The sequence below is a fragment of the Phascolarctos cinereus genome, unplaced genomic scaffold, assembly GCF_003287225.1.
Source record: "Phascolarctos cinereus isolate Bilbo 61053 unplaced genomic scaffold, phaCin_HiC Scaffold_3;HRSCAF=262, whole genome shotgun sequence".
Classification (NCBI taxonomy): domain Eukaryota; kingdom Metazoa; phylum Chordata; class Mammalia; order Diprotodontia; family Phascolarctidae; genus Phascolarctos; species Phascolarctos cinereus.
In genome coordinates, this window is record NW_027555736.1 from 34292459 (window position 1) to 34314416 (window position 21958).

Here is a 21958-nt window from a genome sequence, read left to right on the forward strand (position 1 = left end):
AGAGGACAAAAGCCCAGCTCAGACATTCCCCTGCCCTTCACATAAAGTGCAAAGTCATGAGGCAGGCTAGAAGAATGAGCAAACAAGCACAAAGAGCCATTGTGGTGACATGGATGCTTAAGGCACAAAGAGAGATGAAGAGAAAGACTCCGAAATATTTATATGCAGAGTGTTAAAGTAAAACGCAATTTGATTCCTAGGGGAGATGAAGTAAGAGTGTAAAAAAAACCTAAAAATGATTTTCAAAATGAAATAAGATTACTAGAGGAAAAAATACACAGGACCAAATAGGATTTAGCAGCCACTCTTAGAGTAGAGAGCTAGGAATATGAAATTCAAGAAGGCAAGACATAGGGAATTAAAACCAAGAATAACTTATCTAGCAAAACTGAGCATAATCCTACAGGAGGAAAAAAAAATGGGTCTTTAAGGAAATTTAGAATGAGTGTGCGTTTTAGGGTTAGGCTTAGAGTCAGTCCCTGATGAGGGTCAGAGCCCAGTAGAAACTTTGAAATACAAACCTAGGAGTCCAAAGAAGCATAAAAAGGAAAACACGAGGGAGCAATCATAAGAGACTGTGTATCCCATCAGAACTCTATCATCATCAGGGATCATAGAGGGAGTCTAATTAGACAGAGGGCCTGGCAGTGGTTCAGTTATAGTCTGATGATGATAAAAGAAGAATAGAACACCGTGTTAGGGTCAGGGCATCAGGGAGCTTAAGAACTGGAAAATTATCCCACATCCTTGGGGCATGCAAATCGAGTTCTATACATGCTAGCAAGAAGGGATGGGGAGGAGTGGGTGACACCAGAACCTCATTGTCATCAGAACTGGTCAGAGGAGTGATATCCAGGGTGATGGGGTACCTCAGTATGTTTCAGTCAGCAGGGGAAGAGAAGGGCAAGGGGATTAGACTTAACAAAACAACTCTTGAAGAGGAAGAGAGACCAAGAGAAGGAAAAGATAAGAGAATAGGATGGTGTGAAATACACAATTATAATCACAACTGGGCATGTGAATGGGATCAACTCAGACATAAAAGAGAAGAGAAAAGCAGAATGGATTAGAAAACACTTGAAGCAGAAAGTGGCACATAGAATTCAAATAAAGGGCTGTAGCAAAATCTGTGCTTCGGCTGAAGTAAAAAAGTCAGAGGTGACACTCATAATCCCAGAAAAAGGAACAGCAGAAATAGACTTTGATTACAAGATATAAACTGGAAAACATCATTTTGCTGCAAGGCACCATAGACAGTGAATTAATATCAATACTAAACATATATGTTATGGGTGGATAGCATCTGAATGCTTAAAGGAAAATTTAAATGTGTTGCAGAGAGAAATTGTAAAACTATAATAGTGGACAACCTCAATTTGCGTCTCTCAGAGGTAGATAAATCTAACTAAAAACCCTTTGTTAAACACCTGAATAGAATTTTAGAAAAAGTAGATGTAAAAAACGCTGGAGATTATTCAGTAGTGATAGAAAGGAATACATCTATTTCAGTTGTGGCACCTTTGAAAAAAAATGACCGTATTTTAGGACATAAAAATGCAGAGAGCAGAAATACTAAATGCATCTTTTACTGACCATAATTCAATAAAAATTATTCAATAAATGGCCTTTGAAGCAAAATTTTGAAATTAGAAATGAAATAATAATTCTAGAGAATGAGTGAGTCAAAGAACAAATCATAGAAACAATAACTTTATCAAAGATAATGACAACAGTGAGACAACATATGAAGATTCAGGGATATAGACAAAACAGAAATTTCTTCCAAAACAGAAATCTTAAGAATTAAATATGATACTAAAATAAAAAAATTGAAAACAAAGAACTAAATTAATAAATAAAAAAACTAGGAGCTGTGTTTTGCTTGTTTGTAAAAATAAGCTGTTAGCTAAGTGGATTAAAAAAAAGAAAGAAGGGTACTACTAGCTAGGTGGCGCAGTGGATAGAGCTCTAACCTTAGAGTCAGGAGGACTGGAGGTCAGTCAGACACTTGACACTTAACTAGCTGTGTGACCCTGAATAAGTCACTTAACCCCGATTGCCTCACTAAAAAGCAAAAAAAAGAAAGAAGAAAACTAATTAATCAATATCAAAAATGAAAAGAATGAATTGACAACTGTTGAAGATGCAATTGGGAGTGATTTTGTCCAATTATATGTCAATAAAACTGATCATCTAAATGAAATGGATGAATACTTTAAAAAATATAAAATGCCCTGATTAATGGAACAAGAAGTCAAACAGTTAACCTAGTCCTAAAAAAAGAAATTGGGGCAGCTAGGTGGCACAGTGATAGAACTCTAGTCTTGGAGTCAGGAGGACCTGAGTTCAAATCTGGTCTCAGACACTTGACACCTAACTAGCTGTGTGACCCTGGGCATGTCACGTGACCCTGATTGCCTCACTAAAAAACAATTAAAAAAAACAACCAGAAAAAAAATAAGCCACAATTGTACTCTCCTCTGCCAAAAAACAAACAAAAGGTCCAAATGGATTTGCATATGAATTCTATAAATCAAACGTTTAAAGAGAAATTAACTCCAAACTACTCAGGCAGTTTCAAAAAAAAAAAAGGCAGAAGAAATCCTATCAGATTTCTTCTATGATTCAAATATGGTCTTGCTACTTAAGCTAGGGAGAGTCAAAACAGAGAAAAAAAAAATTATAGACCAACATTCATAATAAATATTTTACGTAAGCAAGGAGACTATAGTGATATGTCACAAAGATTATACATTGTTACCAGGTTGAATTTATACCAGGAATGCAAGGCTGGTCCACTATTAGGAAAACCAGCCGTTGGAGCAAGAATTCTGTTGAACAAAAACTATCAGGAAACTCTAAAGTAGTCTGGCAGAAACTAGGTATAGATCAACATCTTTCACTGTCTACCAAGATGAACTCCAAGTGGATACATTTCTTAACCATAAAGGATGACATTGTAAACACATTAGAGGAGGAAGGAAGAAATGACCCATTAGGTTTATTGATAGTGCAACAATTTATGACCGAACAAGAGAGAAGGGAGATTGCAGGAGATAAAATGAGTGATTTTCATTACATATGACCAAAAGTTTTTGCCTAAACAAAATCTGTGCAGCTTAAAATAGAGGAGGCAAAGGGGAAGCAAAACAGTTTGCAGCAAGTTTTTCTGACTGTCTTATTTCTGATGTACATAGAGGGAATGGATTTAGATTGATAAGAATGATAACCACACCCCAATGGATTGATGGTCCAGTGTCAATTGTGAGAGGCTGCTTTTCTTGGGGGATGGGGGAAGTGGGGGAAGGTGAGGCAATTGGATTAAGTTACACAGCTAGTAAGTGTCAAGTGTCTGAGGCTGACTCCAGGGCCGCTGCTCTGTCCATTGTATCTCCTAGCTGCCCTGAAGCTGCTTTTCCTTAGAAGTTCACTCTCTAACCTTTTTGTATTGGTAAAAGATATATTTTTAGTATGTTTAAATATGCTGTATATTATTAAAGATAAGCCTACATGGACTACCCCCTTACATTTGGTATATTTTTGTGTATTAAAAATGAAATCTTTTTACAGATAGGAGAGAAACAGAGACAGAGAAGGGACAAAGACAGAGACAGAGAGAGAGAGTGTGTGTTTGCCAGTCCGTTGACACTCATTTTAAAGTTGTCTTTTCTCTCAGTGTTCCTAGGTCTTGTGGAAGATAATTTGATCCATGCCATATCAGCATGTAATACTGAACTGGTCCTAGTGGGGTGCTAAGGTGTAAAACTGGTTTCAAAATACGATACTAAACACAAAAAGGAAAATAATGTGAAGACCTTTGATTGTCGGCAGTTTAGCCTTTATCATCAATTTTTGTTTTAATAATTTATCACAAAGAGATGAGATTCGAATGGCTTATAATAAGAAGCCGTACGTTTTTACTTTATCGCATTTTGGCCAAGTGCCACGCTGATGTTGACATTTCTTTTTTTCTTACGTGTTGAAACTGAAATACAAATTGTTCATGATTTTTCATTCTGTTTCAGAATGTCCTTGCAAACCAAGCCATGGAGTTGTAGAGCAGTGAAGATGGAAGGGATGGTAGGGGCTTACATGGCCCAACCTCTTGTGTCATACATTGTCCCCTAATGCCACCATCTTATTTGCATAGGGCTTTATGGTTTTCAGAGTATTGTATTCCTCATGAGTCTGTGAATGGTAGTTAAGAAGACAGGTATTATTCCTATTTTACGGTTGAGAAAATGGAGGTTTGGAGAAATAAAGGCATTTTAAGGTTTTGTGGCTTTATAACTGCTAGAGCTCGGAGCACAGTGGAGCGGAAAGAGGGTAGAATGGAGAGTCAGAATAGGAGTTGTCTTCAGACTCTGTATTCCGCGCTATCTCTGTCCCATTCTTCCTGCATCTTTTACAGAGAGATACGTGACAGGCAAAGGCCATTTGATGTAGTGGTAGGTCTACAGATATGGTGACTTAAGTCAAAAGACCTGGGTTCAAATGTAGGTTCTTCGACTTAAAAGCTGGGTGATCCTGAGCAAATTACTATACCTGTCTGAGCCTCGTTTTCCTTATCTGTATGTTATGGGGATGGAACTAGTTGAAGAACTCTGTGGGGCCATGTTGATCTCCTTCATCTTTTGTTATATTTCTGATTCCCAGTCACTGATACACGGAGTGCATGTTCCTTTTTCTCTCTAGTATATCCCTTTAAACACACAAAGGTAACTATTGTGTCTTCCTGCACTCTTCTCTGAGCTAGTCTAAATACCCCCAGTGTCTTGAATCATTGTCTTTACAGTACGACTTCCAGAGATTTCATCATTTTCAAGATATCAAAGTGATGAAGTTTCTTGCTTGGGAAACATGAAATGAGGATGTGGGAGATGTGTGGCGGTTTTGGGAGGGATGAGAAGAGAAACGTCAGACCACTGATACTCTCCTGTGGCTTCTGTTCTTTCCTTCATTATGAAACAGGAATCAATAGAAGAAAGATGCTCTACATGTTTATGCAAAGCACAGTTTTCATTAACTTGTGTGAAATAAGGAAGGCTAAGGGCCACATTTAAATGAGTAATGTTAACTCTTTGTGCACAGGAGAAAGATGTCCGAAAGTGGAAGGAAGAGTTACTAGATCAGCGACGGAGAATGATGGAGGAGAAATTACTCCATGCTGAATTTAAGCGGGAAGTGCAGTTACAAGCCATCGTGAAAAAGGCCCAAGAAGGAAGAAGCCAAGGTACCTTTCAGGGCAGTGAACTTGGTTATTTTCTTTTTTTCTTTTCTTTTAAAGATACTATTGTCCTTTTTATTAAAATTGGTCATTTAAAAAAGGTCATAAATAGGATCATCGTACTCTAAATGTGTGTACAGTTATGCAGATTGTATTCTTTTTAGTCATTCTCTTTGTCTCAGGATATCAGAGGCATTGTGAATACCCCTGCACTGACACCTTAAATGACTATGATCTTTGGGAGTCACTGGGGCCAACCGTTTGGTAAGAAATCTCTGTCTTGAGCTCGTCTGGTCTTCATATCACAGACACAAGCCCCTAGCCTGGGCCTTTGGAATTCCAGGGTCATTTCTGTGGTGCTCTAAAGAGTCAGAGTAGGACTTTAGTAGAAGCTTAATTTTTTTTTCTCCCTCCCCTTCCATTTGCTCAGATAGCACAGGGAAAGCTGGAAGTGCCTTGTCAGAATATTCATTTGTTAAATGGCAGGAATATGTGAATATTGGAATTCTCTTTCACTTAATGGCTTTTTTTACTTGGTTTAAATGGATTCAAATTTGTTTAATTTTCTAACACATTTACCATCATTATTATTTTTTATGCTGATGTGGCTTCTCTAATAATATTAAGAAAATCATGGTTTACATAATTCCCATCTAGACAGATGTTAAAACTCCTGAAGTAAATTTACATAGCCCATATGAGTGAGATTGGCTGACCTTTTTGGCTCCTTTATTCTTGATAATCCAATTTAATTGAGCTAGAAGCTTTAATAAAGTACTTCTGCTGGAAAATGTAGTCAGTAGATCCTGCTGACAATTACTGCCTAGTTGGTTCTGTAACTTCCAGTTGTATGTCAGTCACTGATTTCAGAAATTCATCCTCCGAATGTGTTTCTGTCAATAGGCTACACGTACAAACACACACAAAATCCACCATTTTTCTTCTTCTCTCATTAGTTCCATAGATTTAGGACCGATTTCTTTCTAATAGAATTACACACCTATTGTACCTAGCTTATATAAAATGATGTTACCACTTTCTCACTCAGAATCGCCTAACATTTTAGCTACTTAAAGAATGTAGCTCTTCTTGCTTTTGGACTGGCTTAATTTTGTATTGGGCATTTTCTTCTTGCTTAAAAATCATTAAGACTATTTTATTTTAGAATAATGTTTCATAATTTTGAGGAGGGTCTACTTCCCAGTTGTCTCATAAGCCTTATGATACAGGTAATGTATTTATATTAGTTTTTAATTAGTTAGAAGGTATGATCCATTTGGTTTTTCATAGATATCAAGCTTGGTCTTTTTTTTCCCTTTGGGTATGGCCAAATATGTTAAGTAAATTGGTATTTTGTACTAATAATTTTTTCAAATTTTCATATTTTATTCCTCACATAAGTTGTTGAAGTAAACTGTTGGTGATTTCTGACCCCTTAGTATATTTTTGGATGGTGAGAATGCCAAGAATTCCTAGAATTCATGTAAAATACTTTTCTCACTAATAGCTCCATAAATGTGGTATAGTCAAATATTATTGCCATTTTACAGCTGGAGATATTGAGGCCAAGATAGGAGTGATGTCAGTGGCTCATAAGTGGTGGAGTCTGGCCTGGTCCCATCCATGTCCATTGCTCTTTCTACTAGTTACTACATAACTTGGTCTTTAATTTCATAGTTGACAGTGACCATCCTTGGAAACAAAATTGTTCCAAGCCTAATTATATCTTGGATTCATTCTCTTTTGCCACAAAAGGTGACTTTAGTTTTCCTTTTTTTTTCCCCTATTTTTCTATAAATTCTTTCATTCAAGATTGGAAAATGCCCCTAAAAAAAGCAGTTTATGGGAAGAGATGTTTTATTAGGGTCTATTAAAGGTCTATATGGTTTTTAAAGGTCAGTATATTAAAGTTATTTGCATTTCATATACAAATATTTGCTGAAACATTAAAATAATGTGTATTACTACAGATCAAATATCTGTGGGAATTGTATTTACACTTTGTTAGTTGGTTGTTTAGAACTAAGAATTGCTTTTCTCGTAGAAACAGTATTATAGATTATAGTTTGATTCTTAGGCCAACCCACAAGTGTACATCTATAATATACTTGAAATATATTATTCATTCTCCACTGAAAGTCTCCTCAGTGAATGAACTTGTGTTCTTCAGAGTTGTGGCAGTAGAACACAGATAGGGACAGGTTCTGAATCTAGAAAGGCTGGAAGAGGAGCCTGTGATGGCTTCTGTCTCTTATTAGCCATGGGCCAGTGTAGCTTATCACCACGAAGACCAAGTAGCAGATGAATTTTTATTTGGCCATAGAAACCCATGAAAACTTAGAGAGAAAGAGGCTGTGATCTGTATTGGTGGAAGGTAGTAACCACATCAGTGGAATCACGAATCTTTGTAGTATTGAAATAAGTCATGAGACTCATGAAAAAAGATCTTTTGAAATAGAAGAAATATTGTACTGATAATTTGGTGAATTTATGATCTCATAAGTGTGAAGGCTCCTTCCAGCAGTATGGATTGTGTAGCTCTACCACTCCCCCTCGTTTTCTGTGATACTTTGTCATGTGTTTGTGTAAACCCTCTGCCAAGTGTTCCCCCCGTAGCTGGATAGCCTGCCCACTGGTTCCCCTTGGTCCTTGCTGTGTTATTATTTGCTCACCTCCTTTCTGGTCACACATTTCCTTCTTGATGTTTTCTATGACATTTACCCTTTTGAGTTCATTGTTGGCAGTCTCTTGTAACTTGGTCATGCCTACTCTGTACTTCTCCACTGCCATTTTGGTGACTGACAGCTTGAATTCTTCAGAGGAGTGACATTCCATACTTTGTAGCTATTTATGGAATGAAAAAATGTTTGAAAGATAGTCCTTTGTTTCAGATAGAACCTTAAGGTCATTAAACACTGTTTATTTTCTGAAAGTCAGTATAGCCTACACTCCCCCTATTTAATTCTGGGTCTAGTTCATTGTCTATCTGCAGTATCTAGAACTAGGCTTAGGTGACCAGGGTTTTACCCCAAGTGGGAAATGTTCTTTAGGGTGGAAAATTCAGAAGGTTCCGACAATACCTATATTTCTTCAGGGAAGGAGGAGTAGGGTCAGGGTCCTGTGGTGGGGCAGAATATGGTGATAGGATAGGGAAAACAAGTAGGAACAGCTCAACCGTGCATCTTCCTCTGTCAGATAAAGTGATCTGATTAGATGACCCCTAATGTTGTTTCCAACTTCATTCTTCTAGCATGACACTTAAAAGATTTTAGGGCAGTTGACTTTTTAAGCTCTCTGTCAGCCTTTTCCTCAAAAGCATCTCTTGGCTATCTATTGCCTGTCTGCCAGTAATCAGGCTGCTTAGGTGCCATGAGAGAAACAACTGACCCATCACTTTGATCTGGAGAACAATCAGCTAAAATGGAATCTACCAGATGGCTTGTTTCCTGGGTGGTTGGGGGGAGTGATGGGGTGGGGGGGCGGGGGCGGTGCGCAGCTGCCCAGCAGAAGACTTGTGATCTCCTAGAGTCTCTTCCCACTGGGACTGGTGTCCTGTGGTTCTTACCTCCCTGAGTGGGGTGGTGCCTGCCATGACCCTAATATCACTTGTTTTGGGTCAGGTTTGCGGTTCTTGTCCTCGGTGCAGAAATTCCTGCTGCTTCTCTTGGTTTTTCCAGGATATATGTTCTGATAGACTAGCTCTGTGAGTCATCCATCCAACGGTATTCTATAGTCTGGATAGAATACATTCTTTTTTTTTTTTTGTGATTATGGATCTCTCTTAGGAGGCTTTCCAGTGTTCCAGACCTTGATGCAGGAAAAAAAATGTCCTTCCTGAACAAGAATGTCTAGAAGGCCTCACTCACTATCTCTAGGGTGGATTCTGTGATGTAAACTGTGCCTGTTTTTATGGTCATCTTTTTACAAATGTTAATTGTGAAATCTTCAATACAGGATGACTACATTTCTGTGGTCTGCATCACCAAGGACCTGTGGCCTGATGGTCTGTGCTTTTATCCTTGTTCTGGTTCCAACTCATGAGTTTGGCTTGAGCCAAACTTGGCGTTAGGAAATTCATGTTAATTTCTTATTAAATTCTTGACTCTCAGTCTCTGTACACAAAGCCTATTTCAAGGCTTCCCAGCAGACTTCCCTAGGGCTGTGTGGAGATTGGTGAGGAGGCTCCCCTCAGCAGCCCTTTGCCTTTGTCATCTTCTACCCAGACTTTCATGAAAGTGCTCTCTTCCAGTTCTTCTCGTACCTACTTGACCACTCTTTTGCTGGATTTTAGTCTAGTTCTCACTGGCTAATCCTGGGGAATCCCACAGGACTCTATCCTGGGCCTTCTTCTCTTCTCCCTCTTATTATTGTACTTGGTGATCTCTTCAACTCCTGTGGATTTAGTGATCATCCCTATGCTGATAATTCTCAGATCTGCTTATCCAGCCCTAACCTCTCTGTTGACCTCCAGTCTTAAATTTCCAGCTGCCTGTCGAACGTTTCTCTGGGTAACTAGATGTCCTGTAGACATCTGAAACTCAGCATGTCCAAAATGGAGCTCATCTTCTTTCCCCACAAACCTTTCCACCTCTACACTTCCCTCTTACTGTTGAAGTTACCATCATCTGCCCAGTCACCCTGGCTTGCATCCCAAGTGTCTTCTTCATTTCCTCACTACTCACCTTCTCCCCCACTCCCCAATCCAATCTGTCACCAAGGCCTTTGATAACCTTTGTAACATGTCTCCAATATGCCCACTTCTCTTTGACACAGCCCCCACCCTGATAAAGACCTTCATCATCTGCCTGCTGGCCTGCTGATTGGTCTCCCTTCCTCTCCAGTCCATCCTCCACTTAGCTGTCAAAGTGATCTTCCTGAAATGGCAGCTGTCATCCTGTCATCCCCTGTTCAGTCAGCCAGTTTTCCCTGTCACTTCTAGGATGATATATAAAATTTTCTGTTTCTCATTCATAACCTGGACCCTTCCTGCCTTTCCAGTCTTCTTATATCTGCATCTCCCCCCCCCCAATTATCTGCTAGTGATCAGCACCCCAGTTTCATTTATTCTATGATGCAGTGGCATTGGCCTTAAATAAAATATTTCATATCTCAACTTCAGGCGTTTTCTCTGGCCCCGTCACGTCATGCCTGCAGTGTTCTCCCTCCTGCTCTCTGTCTCCTGGCTTCCCTGGCTTTCTTCAAGTTCTATTTAAAATCTCACTTTCTAGAGGAAGCCTATCCCGGGTCCCCTAGTTCTGGTGCCTTCCTTCGGTTGGTTATTTTCAATTTATCCTGTCTATGGTTTGTACATAAGTATTCATGTTGTATGCTTTCTATTAGAATACCTGAAGAACAATGGCTATTCAGCCTTTTTGTTTCCCTAGCACTTGGCATAGCTTCTAATAAATAATAGGTACTTAACAAATATTTTTTTACTTTAATTGATCTTTATTGTAGAAAAAAGGAGTAAAATTCCAGACCTAGGCAGTCCAGCGGCAGTCCTTTGTAGGCCTGGTCTTCTCTTTGGGTTATACGTATGTTGTCAAGGACTGCTTACACAGCTTTATGGGTTAGTTGTGATGATGTCCGTAAGTGTAAATGTGTGTTTAAAAGGATCAATCTGTATTTCCTAGGTTGGCGATCCCATAGATTCCTAACTGCTATTTTGAGGTCCACTCCAGATTGCTTGTTAGCATACTTCTCTTGGTTTCTAAAGGCTATTTGGCATTTTCTTTTGGTAGAGATGTTACATATTCTTCCATTAATGACTTCACATTTGAAGACTATGCTAATGAAGGGCCCATCAAACTGGAAAGTCTTCAGATGGGGGACAAGTGACCTTCCTAAAGTGGGGTCTTTTGAACAAAGATCAGCCCAAGTTCAGAGAGCTTTAGTATTAGAAGTTAGTGACAAGATCATCATTTCCCCCAAAATTCGTGAAGGATTTTTACTAAGGTGTGCAGAAGACGATCTGCATCCTTGGAGGAGGTATTCACTGCTCATTCAATTACTATTAACTTGCATTCTGAGACTGGCTGAATTCCGTTTGAAAGTCATTGAGTCGTCCATTGCTTTTATTACAGGTGAATGAAATCGCGTTTATAAATACCCTGGAAGCCCAGAATAAACGTCACGATGTGCTTTCTAAGCTGAAAGAGTATGAACAGCGGCTGAATGAACTACAGGAAGAACGTCAGCGAAGACAGGAGGAAAAGCAAGCCCGGGATGAGGCAGTACAGGTAAAATTTGGCTTTGAGAGCTCAGAAATTGTAATTACTGAGAGTAATTAACATTTAATTGGCACATCCTCGAGTTACCGAGCCAGCTGAAGAAATCTAAACTTGCTTTTCCAGAGAAAGGGCATCTACAACTCCACCTCACTCCCTGAAGGAGTCAGGATGTGTCTGCTCTGCTTCTGTTGGCCAGGACCCCAGTGAGCATGTTTCCCCCCACTTTCAGCTACTAGTGATTAGCACCCCAGTTTCATTCAACCAATTAATTTAAATTAGCTTTTACAAAAGGGTATTTACTGCAAAGATATAGCAAGAACAGAAGCACAAACATTTCCCCTAACACTTGGGAGCACACTCTCCCAATTATCACCTTGGTCTTTGGGATGACTCATGGCCTTAACACAGTTGCTACATAGAATTTGTCCCCCCTATTTCAGTTATAAGTCTGGGATAGCCATGAATGAGTCCATCTCTCCTACTGGTCAGTCGGGACTTTGCTTATCAGAGTTTGGCTTTTGGGAGGGGAATGGAAGAGAAGGAAATGCCACAGTGGAGGAAGGGAAAGCAGACAGAAGTTATGTGACTTCCCTCTGGTTGCACAGATTGACAGATCTCTGTGTGGAATCTAGTCCCTGTCCTCTGGTGGCTCACTCTCTTCAGTTTTTGAAGCTTGTAACATTATGGCCACTTCCAGTCTCCTTCACTCAAAGCAGGAAATATACAAGGAGGAAAGGGAACAAGCATTTGTGGAGCGCCTACCGTGTGCCAGGAGCAGCACTAAGTGCTTTACAGTTATTGTCTCCTTTGATCCTCACAACCACCTGGGAGAGAAGTGCTGATACTGTCCTCTTATTACAGCTGAGGAAACAGAGGCAGACAGAACAGTCGAGGCTAGACTGGAGCTCAGGTCTTCTTGACTTTAGATCCAGTGCTCTTTCCACGGTGGTACTGCTTCACTGCCTCCAGGCCAGGCAGTGACAGAGCCGGGAATGGGGATCCCTGACTATAATACCAAACAGAAGGAAAACATGAGAGGTTTGAAATTCTTAGGCGATGTCAGCCTGGAGCTCAGGACGCTGATGCTGGTGATGCTGGTTTGGGTGACAAGAAAGAGGGGTTAGTATTACTCCTGGGGATTTACTTTTTTTTAAAGTGTAATTCCCCCCCCACTCACACCCACTGAAAAGCAGTACCGAGCCTTAGTGTCCTGAGAGCACTGTCGAGCCCCACGAGCGTCCTCGTGCTCCGTGTCTTCTTTCTCAGTCCTCTTGAACCACAGCTGATCATTTTGCTGATCAGTTCTTAATTCTTTCAGAATTGTTCATTTTAAAAATCTTGTCGATATTATCCTATCACTGCTCATTTCACTCTGTATCACTCCATACAAGTTTTCCTAGGCAGGTAAAGGAAGGTAATAAGCATTGATTAAGCTCTGCCTGTGTGCCAGCCACTGTACCAGTTCCTCTATGGATGTTATCTGATTTGGTCCTCACAATAATCCCTGTGAGGTAGGTCTCTTTGAAACCATCTTTTTAGAAATAGAAGATATGCCTAAGGGAGAAAAGAGAGAAGGGACAAGAAGAGGTCAGGTCAGATCACTGGGGACATTCTTGCTCAGGGGGCAGGAGAAACACTGTGCATCAGTGAAGGGGATCAAGGAGTGGTCAGATAAGTCACAAGAGACAAAGGGTAGAGAGGATGGGGTCAAACCAGACTGAAGAATAGCATAATAGCATTTATAGAGTACTTTAAGGTTTGCTAAGCTCTTTACAAACATTATCTCATTTCATCCTCACAACAACCCTGAGAGGGGGGTGTTGGGATTTTTTTTTTCCCATTCTACAATGAGGAAACTAAGGTAGAAGAAATTAAGTGACTTGCTAATGAATATTGAATATCTTAGCCTGGCTTTGAACCCAGGTCTTCTGACTCAGCCCTCTCTCTGCTTTGCTACCACACACCTCTCCTGTCAGATCCTGTACACAGTTCATGTACCCTTTTGTGATGAAGTCCTTGTAATGGTGAAGGGGCAGGATGGGGTCCAAAACTAGGATTTCATGTGTGGACACTCCCTTCATTAATGCAGAATGCAGCTCATCTCTCAGTTATAGGGGATTGCCAGGGAGGCACTCAGAGGCTCAGTGACTAGAATGTGTCAGGGGCAGGACTTGAACCCAAGGTTTCCTGAATCCCCAGCCAGCTCTCTGTTGCTTCTCATGTTCCTTCTCAGCAATGAAAAGAGTAAACTTTGTGTTTGGGCATTTCATTTGTCCAGTGAGGTCAGTGCTGCAGGTATCATCAGTCTTGTTTTATAGATAAAGATGCTGAGCCTCAGAAGGGAGAAGTAGTGATTTGTGCAGAGCCTTAGGACAGTCAGCATTGCTGCTGTGGCCTCCGCACCCAGTTCCCCTCTGCTGCCTGCCCCATGAGCCGTGCACACTCAGCTGCATTCAGACAGCAAGTTCTCCACAAAGTCAATTATGTAGAAGGTCACTAAGAGAGCCGATCAGCAGGCCAGTATTTATGGTATGGCTGCTGTGTGCAAGGCACACAGTCCAGGGTGTGTGCTTCGAAAGCATGGTTGAGTACCCATAGAATATACACAATTTTCATCAAGTCATTTTGTATTAATGATTTATCGTATTATGTTATTAAATTAATAATTTTGTGATTAAATACTTTTGTTGCAGCAAATCAGATAGAAAGAATAAGTTACTTTAAGACTGATGTATTTTGTCCTTTGGGTTTAGTTTGCCACTGCTAGGAATGTGTTACCTGTGACTAAGGCAGGAATCTAATCTCTTGATGTATGAAAAGAGTTGGGATGGCTTTCGATATTTTTCAACTGAAAACCAGTATCTTTGGAAACCATGATTCTGACATTAGGAACGCAAACGAGCTCTGGAAGCTGAGCGGCAGGCTCGTGTGGAAGAGCTGCTGATGAAGAGGAGGGAGCAGGAGGCACGCATCGAGCAGCAGAGACAAGAGAAAGAGAAAGCCCGGGAAGATGCAGCCCGGGAACGAGCCAGGTAGCTCCCCGCTGGTGAAATGGTGGTGGTGGTGGGCTGTTTCCCGAGCGCTCCAAAATGCTGGTCCAATTTACCAGAAATTCTGTTGCTGCTGTGAAAAATAGTTAAAGAATTTCCTTGGACGGGCGGGCAGAAATTACCCTCTGCATCATTCCCCATGTTGATATTGAATTTAGCATGTTGAGTCTCAGACCCAGTCTTAGCACTCCAGAACTCTCAGGTAGGTTCTTTGACTTTAAGTCTAAGAGGACCATTGCTAAGTCTATGGCCCTCAGAGGTCAAAGAAAGAGGAAGAGGATCCGTGTGTACATAAGTATTTATAGCCACTCTTTTCATAATGGCAAAGAATTGGAAATTTAAGGGATGCCCATCAGCTGGAGAATTGCTAAGTCATGGCATATGTATGTGATGGAATCCCATTGTGTTATAAATAACGATGAAGGGGATGGTTTTAGAAAAACCTGGAAAGGTTAATATGAATTGATGCAAAGTGAAGTGAGTAGAACCTGGGAAACAATTTAGGCAGTAATAGCAGTAAGAGTTGGAGGCAGAATTAGGGTACCTAGGCACTGGGCCTTTGGCTGCCCCTCACAGACAATACTCCTTCCCTTTTCCCTGGTCTTTATGTTGACTATCACTAGTGCCTGGAAGGTACTCTGTCATTGGCTTTGCCTCATATCATTTTTTATTTCCTTGAAGAATCTGATGAAGTCTTCCCCATCCCAACTGCTGCTAGTGCCCTCCCTCCTAAGTATTCATTTTGTATTGACTCTGTATGCACTTACATGCTTATATCTTTTCCCTCTCATAAGCTGCTTTAAGGGAAGGAATGGTTTAATTTTTGTCTTGATACCTCTATAGCCTAGCCCGGAGTATGGCACATCGAGACACATAATAAATTCTTGTTAATCAAGTAAACTTGTTAAACCATTTACAGATAATCAGTTACTACTGTTGGACATGAGGTTCAAACCTAGGAGATCTGCCTTCCGGAACAGGGAATAGTTGTTGGGTCCTGGTGTAAATAAGTGCTTCATTTTATATTTCCCCAAGTAGTAACAAAATAGTCACATTCTGGGAACCACAAATGAGAATGGTGGCTATTTCCTCAGACTCGTGGCCCTTTAGAGCAGCTTTGTCAATTCTTTCTTCCCCTGAAATTTCTTGATTGCTTAAAACTCAGGAAGATTGGGAACCTCCTTTTTTCCAACCTGATGTAAATTATTTAGCAATATTTGAGCTCCATTCACTCACTAGAAATCACTAATGCTTACTTATTTTAAACCAAACACATTCAGAATCATCTTGTTAATTTCAATAGGAGCATTACTGAAAATTATTTACATATAAATACTTTGTGTGTGTGTGTGTACACAGGGAGAGAGGGAGGGAGAGAGAGAGAGAGAGAGAGAGAGAGAGAGAGAGAGAGAAATAAGGTGTGAATGTGTTCTTTGTTGCCCATAAAAGAAACAAAATTTTGTTCATCAAATGTAATTAAATTTTCATAGGCATTTTAGATAACTTGGCAGTGAAGCTTTTACTCATGAAAATTTTTAACATTTGAAAATGTGCCCTTTAAATGAAGGTGAACCAAATCAACATTTAGGATCTTTATTTGGTCTAGTGTTTGGCAAGAAAATAAATTGTCTTTGTTTAATTTGGCATAGTGTTCAAAAACATTTGTACTTATTTTAGCACTGAGAATAAGAAAGTAACAAACTTACTTTAAATTGAACTGCGAGTCACAATATCCTATGTCTAGAAGTGGAAGAGAGCTCAAAGGTTATCCAACGTAACTCACTCATTTTACACATCAGAAAATGGAGGCCCAGCAAGGGTGAGTGACTTGCCTGTGGTCATACAGTTTATAAGTATCAGAGGTGGGATTTGAACTCTGATCCTTGGATTCTAGAGCACAGGCCACCAGTTTTCACAACCTTTACTTAAAGTTATTTATCTTGTAACTCACTCCTTTCAGCTCCATGATTGTATGTTTTCTCTTGTTGTCATCTTTAGAATCTATTTTTTGAATGTCATGATAATTGCTGCTCGTTTTAGAACATTTCTTTTGATCTAGTATATGTGGAGCTCAATTTTTTTTTTGCGCTAGGCAGTGGGGTTAAGTGACTTGCCCAAGGTCACACAGCTAGTAAGTGTCAGGTGTCTGAGGCGGATTGAACTCAGGTCCTCCCGACTCCAGGTCCAGTGCCCTAGCCACTGTGCCACCTAGCTGCCCCTACATTTTTTTTTTGAGGCAACAGGGTTAAGTGTCTTGCCCAGGGTCACACAACTAATAATTGTCTGAGACCAGATTTAAACTCAGGCCTTCCTGATTCCAGGGCCAATGTGCTCCATCTACTGTACCACCTAATTGTTGGGTTATGAAGAGGTTATTAAGAGGTCTGTAAAAGAGTAACCAAGTGCTAAAAGCGAAGCTTAATCACCCACAAGCAGGCCAGCAGAATCAAGGCTAACCATCAGAGCCATTATGGAAAGGAGAGACAGTTGTGCAAGAACTTGAATCCCCACTATGTAATATTTGTATTTGCTAACCTGAGGATGCTTTCAGTCAGCCTACAGGAAATGAATTTACATTGTTATGCTTTAAAACTCAGCTACAGAAAAAAAGTTCATCAGCTGAGTAGTATAAAGAACATTAAGTATAAATGAAAACAGCAGGATAATGTTTTGTCTTAGAACCATTTCTAACTGAACTCCATGGAACAGGATGACAAAAAAAGTTATAATAAAGATAATAATCTTAATGCACCAGAAATTCTCTTTCCTTCATAAACTAACAGATGACAAATCCCTGTGATACAAATACAGACTTCAAAATATTCTTTAAAAAGTTTTATTTCTGTATTTATTTTTTAGCATTCATTTTTTAAAAACTTGAATTCCCAGTTCTCTTTCTCCTTCCAGCCCATCCCTTACCCATTGAGGAAGCAAGCAATATGACACCCATTATGCTTGTGAAGTCATGCAAAACGTTTTAATGTTAGCCATGCTGCAAAACAACAGCAAAAAAAGAGCAAGAAAAGTAAAGTGGAAAAAGTATGCTTCAGTTTGCACTCCAAGTTTAAGAGTTCTCCTTCTCTAGGTGGATAGCATTTTTCATCATGAGTCCTTTGTAACTAACTTGGATCATTGTGTATATGTTAGAGTAGCTAAGTTATTCACAGTTGATCATCATTTAATATTGCTGTTACTGTTAGTGGTCTCTTGATTCTGTTCACTTCACTTTGCATCAGTTTGTATAAGTCTTTCTGGGTTTTTCTGAAACTATCCTTGTATCATTTTTTATAGCACAATAGTATTCCTTCACAAATATAAACAACTTGTTCAGACATTCTCCAACTGATGAGCATCCCTTCAGTTTCCAATTCTTTGCCACCCCCAAAAAAGCTGCTCTTAATGTTTTGTAATATATAGGTCCTTTTCCTTTTTCTTTGATCATTTTGGGTTTCAGTTAGTGGTATTGCTGAATCACAGAGTATGCACAGTTTTATAGCCTGTTGGGTGTAGTTCCAAATTGTTCTCCAGAATGATTATACTGGCTCACAACTCCAACAACAGTGTATTAGTGTCCCTGTTTTTTCACACTGTCTCCAGCATTTGTCATTTTCCTTTTCTGTCCTGTTAGCCAATCTGATGGGTACCTCAATCTGGTGTTCCTCAAGGTTGTTTTAATTTGCATTTCCCTAATCATTAACAAGTTAGAACATTTTTTTTAGAGTGTTGATAGTTTGATTTCTTCTTCTGTCTGTTAATATATCCTTTGACCATTTATCAGTTGGGGAAGGGCTCTTATTTTTATAAATTTAGCTCAGTTCCCTAAATATTTGAGAAATGAGGCCTGTATCAGAGAAGCTTGCTATAAAGCCGCCCCCCCCCTTCTTCTAATTTTGTCTGCATTGGTTTTGTTTGTGTAAAAAGTTTTAAATTTCATGGTATCAAAATTATCCATTTTATTTCCTGTGATCCTCTCTATCTCTTGTTTTTTCATGAACTCTTCCCTTATCTATCATGTTTCCATGCTCCCCTAATTTGCTTATGATATCATGCTTTATGCTTAAGTCCAGTATCCATTTTGACCGTATTTTGGTATATGGTATTAGATGTTAGTCTATGCCTAATTTCTGCCAGACTGCTTTATAGTTTTCCCAGGAGTTTTTGTCAAATAGTGAGTTCTTGTTCCAACAGCTTGGATCTTTGAGTTTATCAAAGACTAGATTACTATGGTCATTTACTAGTATATATTATGTACCTAATCTACTCCATTGATCCACTACTCTGTTTCTTAACCAGTCCCAGATTGTTTTGATGATTGCTGATTTATAATACAGTTTGAGATCTGGCTGCTAGGCTGCCCTCCTTTACTTTTTGCCCCTATTAATTTCCTTAATATTCTTGACCTCTTCTTCCAGATAATTTTGTTATTATTTTTTCTAGTTCTGAAACACAATTCTTTCATAGTTTGGTGTGGTACTGAATAAGTAAATTAATTTGGTAGAATTGTAATTTTTATTATATTGGCTCAGTCTATACATGGACAACTAATATTCTCCAGTTGTTTAGAGCTGTCTTTATTTGTGTGAAAAGTGTTTTGCAATTGTATTCATGTAGTTCTATAGTTTGTCTTGGCAGACTCCCAAGTATTTTATATGTCTGCAGCTATTTTAAATGAATTTTATCTTTTTATCTCTTGCTGCTCCTGGACTTTGTTGATAGTATATCGAAATGCTGATGATTTATGTGGGTTTATTTTTTATTCTGCAACTTTGCTGAAGTTGTTGTTTCAGCTATTTTTCAGTTGAATCTCTAGGGTTTAAGTATACCATCATGTCATCTGAAGAGTAATAGTTTTGTTTCCTCTTTGCTTGTGCTTATTCTTTCAATTCCTTTTTCTTGTCCTATTGCTATATAATGTTAATAATAATAATGATGATGATGATGATGATATTGCTATAGCATTTCTTATACATTATTGAATAATAATGGTGGTAATGAACATCTTTGCTTCACAAACCCTGATATTATTGGGAAGGCTTCTATCTCCGTTACAGGTAATGATTACTCTTGGTTTTATGTAGATGCTACTTATCATTTTAAGAAGAGCTCCATTTATTCCTATGGTTCCAAGTGTTTTTAATAAAAATGGGTATTGTATTTTGTCAAAAGCTTTTCCTTCATGTATTGATAAATCACATGATTTTTGATGTTTTTGTTACTGATATGATAAGTTATACTTACAGTTTTTCTGATATTGAACCAGCTTGCATAAGACTGATTTAAGATAGGAAGGGAAACACACACACAAAGACATACCAGAATACAATCACTGCTATAGTTACAAATGGAGGAAAATGTTAGCCTAATTCTCATAATAAATGTTAAAGAATTAAATATTCTAATAAACCAGAGAGAGTGGTAGAGCTGATAAAGAAAAAAACCTCAATCTTACAAAAACATTTATAAAAAAAGACATGTAGAATCAAAATGAGAGAGGGAGACAGAATTCACCATGTATCAAATGCCTTCTAAAAAGCAAAGTTACACTCATGATAATAAGTAAAACAAAATAAAAGTTTGTGCTACTAGCAGAGATAAGCAATGAAATTATATTTGGCTTTTAAAAGTATGGACAATGGGGGCAGCTAGATGGTGCAGTGGATAGAGTGCCAGCCTTGGAGTCAGGAGGACCTAAGTTCAAACCCTGCCTCACACACATAATACTTGCTAGCTGTGTGACTCTAGGCAAGTCACTTAACCCCAATTGCCTGCCTCCCCCCCCCCAAAGAAATGTAAACTGAAAAGTATGAACAATGAACCTGTATTAATAAAAAAAATATATGTGAAGATCTTAATGCTTTTTCCCCTTAGAGTTGGAGAAATCTAACAGAAAGAAATTAGAAGGGAAAATGTAAAATGAAACAAAGTGTTAGAGAAGTGAGAGCTAAAAATTTATGGTGTTTCCTGACAGAGACTCCTAAAGAATGTGTCCCTAAAAACATACATTAACAAAGTAAGATAAAACAGAAAGGATTAATGAACTGAATGTGCATTTAGAAAATTAGAAAGCATAAAAGAGGAAATCTTGAAAATTACGGGTAAAAGAGATATAATTGGAAAGCCAAAAAAAAATGAGCTCGTGAATTTAAAAGCTTCTTTTTGGAAAAGTCTAACAAAATTAATAACATCTTTAGCCAATCTGAATAAAAAAAGAATAGAAAACCAAATTCAAATAACATATTCATAAGGTGAAAGTCAAGCAAAAACCCCGTGGAGTTATATGTCAGCAAAACTGAGAACTCAAAAAGAATAGAAGATTGTCTCCAAAAATATAAAATACTGAAATAAACAGAGCACTAAATAGAGATCTTTAATAACCAGTCTCAAAAAAGGAAATAGGACTAGCCGTGAAGAAGCTATGAAAGGGGAAAAAACAACAAGCAAAAAATGCTCTCCCCAAACCTCTTGGTCTTGATGGATTTACACAAGAATTCTACTAAATTTTTACAGAGAAATTAATACCAGTGGTATATAAATTTTTCTCAAAATCTAAGAAAGAAATCACTCTACCAAAATTCTTTTATCAAACATTATAATCATTACACTTAATCAGGGTAGGATGAAGCAATGGAGCAGAATTATAGAGCAATATATCATTAATGTATCTCAAATTATAGGGGAAAGGGGGCAAGTAAGCATTTATACAGCACCTATTATATTCTAGGCACTGTGCTAAGCTCTTTATAAATATTGTCTGATTTCATCCTCCTAGCAACTCAGTGGGGTAGGTGCTATTGTGATCCCCATTTTACATTTGAGGAAACTAAGGCAGACAGAGTTTATGTGACTTGCTCAGGGTCACACAGCTAGTAAGTGTCTGAGGCCAGATTTGAACTCAGGGAGATGAATCTTCTTGACCCTAGGCCTGACACCCTATCCTCTGTGCTGTCTCGCTGTCCTTCTTCTAACATTAGAAAAACTATTTGCATAATAAACCTTATTAAAAGAAAAAACCACATGATTATCTCAAGAGATGCAGAAAAGACCTTTGTCAAAGTGAATTTACCTATATGTGTAGGTATAGAGGGATCTTTTTTTACTGTGATAAATACTATACTCATCTAAAACCAGAACCCTAAATTATATTTAATAGGTAAGCTCTAGAAATTTTCCCATTATAGGAGTAAAATAAGAATGATCCTTTCCCTGCTTTCATTTGAAAAAAATTTCTAGAAATACTAGCAATTGAATTACTATAAGAGAACAAAATTAAAGGCATAAAAATAGACATAGAGGAGACAAGACTATTCCTATTTGTGACGACCTGATGGCTTACTTTAAAAATCCTAGGGAATCTTTAAAGAAGCTGATAGATTGCATGATTTCATTTTTTCTTTATAACAACTCCCATTTTGTGAAAGAAGAAACTGAAGCTCAAAGAGGTTAAATAACTT

General features: G+C 38.6%; 1 protein-coding gene across 1 annotated transcript in view; it reads left to right on the plus strand.

Moving 5' to 3' along the window:
* SCAPER (S-phase cyclin A associated protein in the ER) overlaps positions 1–21958 on the plus strand; it is a 415034-nt gene that overhangs the window by 113686 nt on the left and 279390 nt on the right. Inside the window, 4 exon segments of the mRNA XM_020976028.2 lie at positions 5092–5220; positions 5222–5233; positions 11311–11466; positions 14347–14489. Coding sequence (XP_020831687.2) covers positions 5092–5220; positions 5222–5233; positions 11311–11466; positions 14347–14489 — 440 coding nt within the window.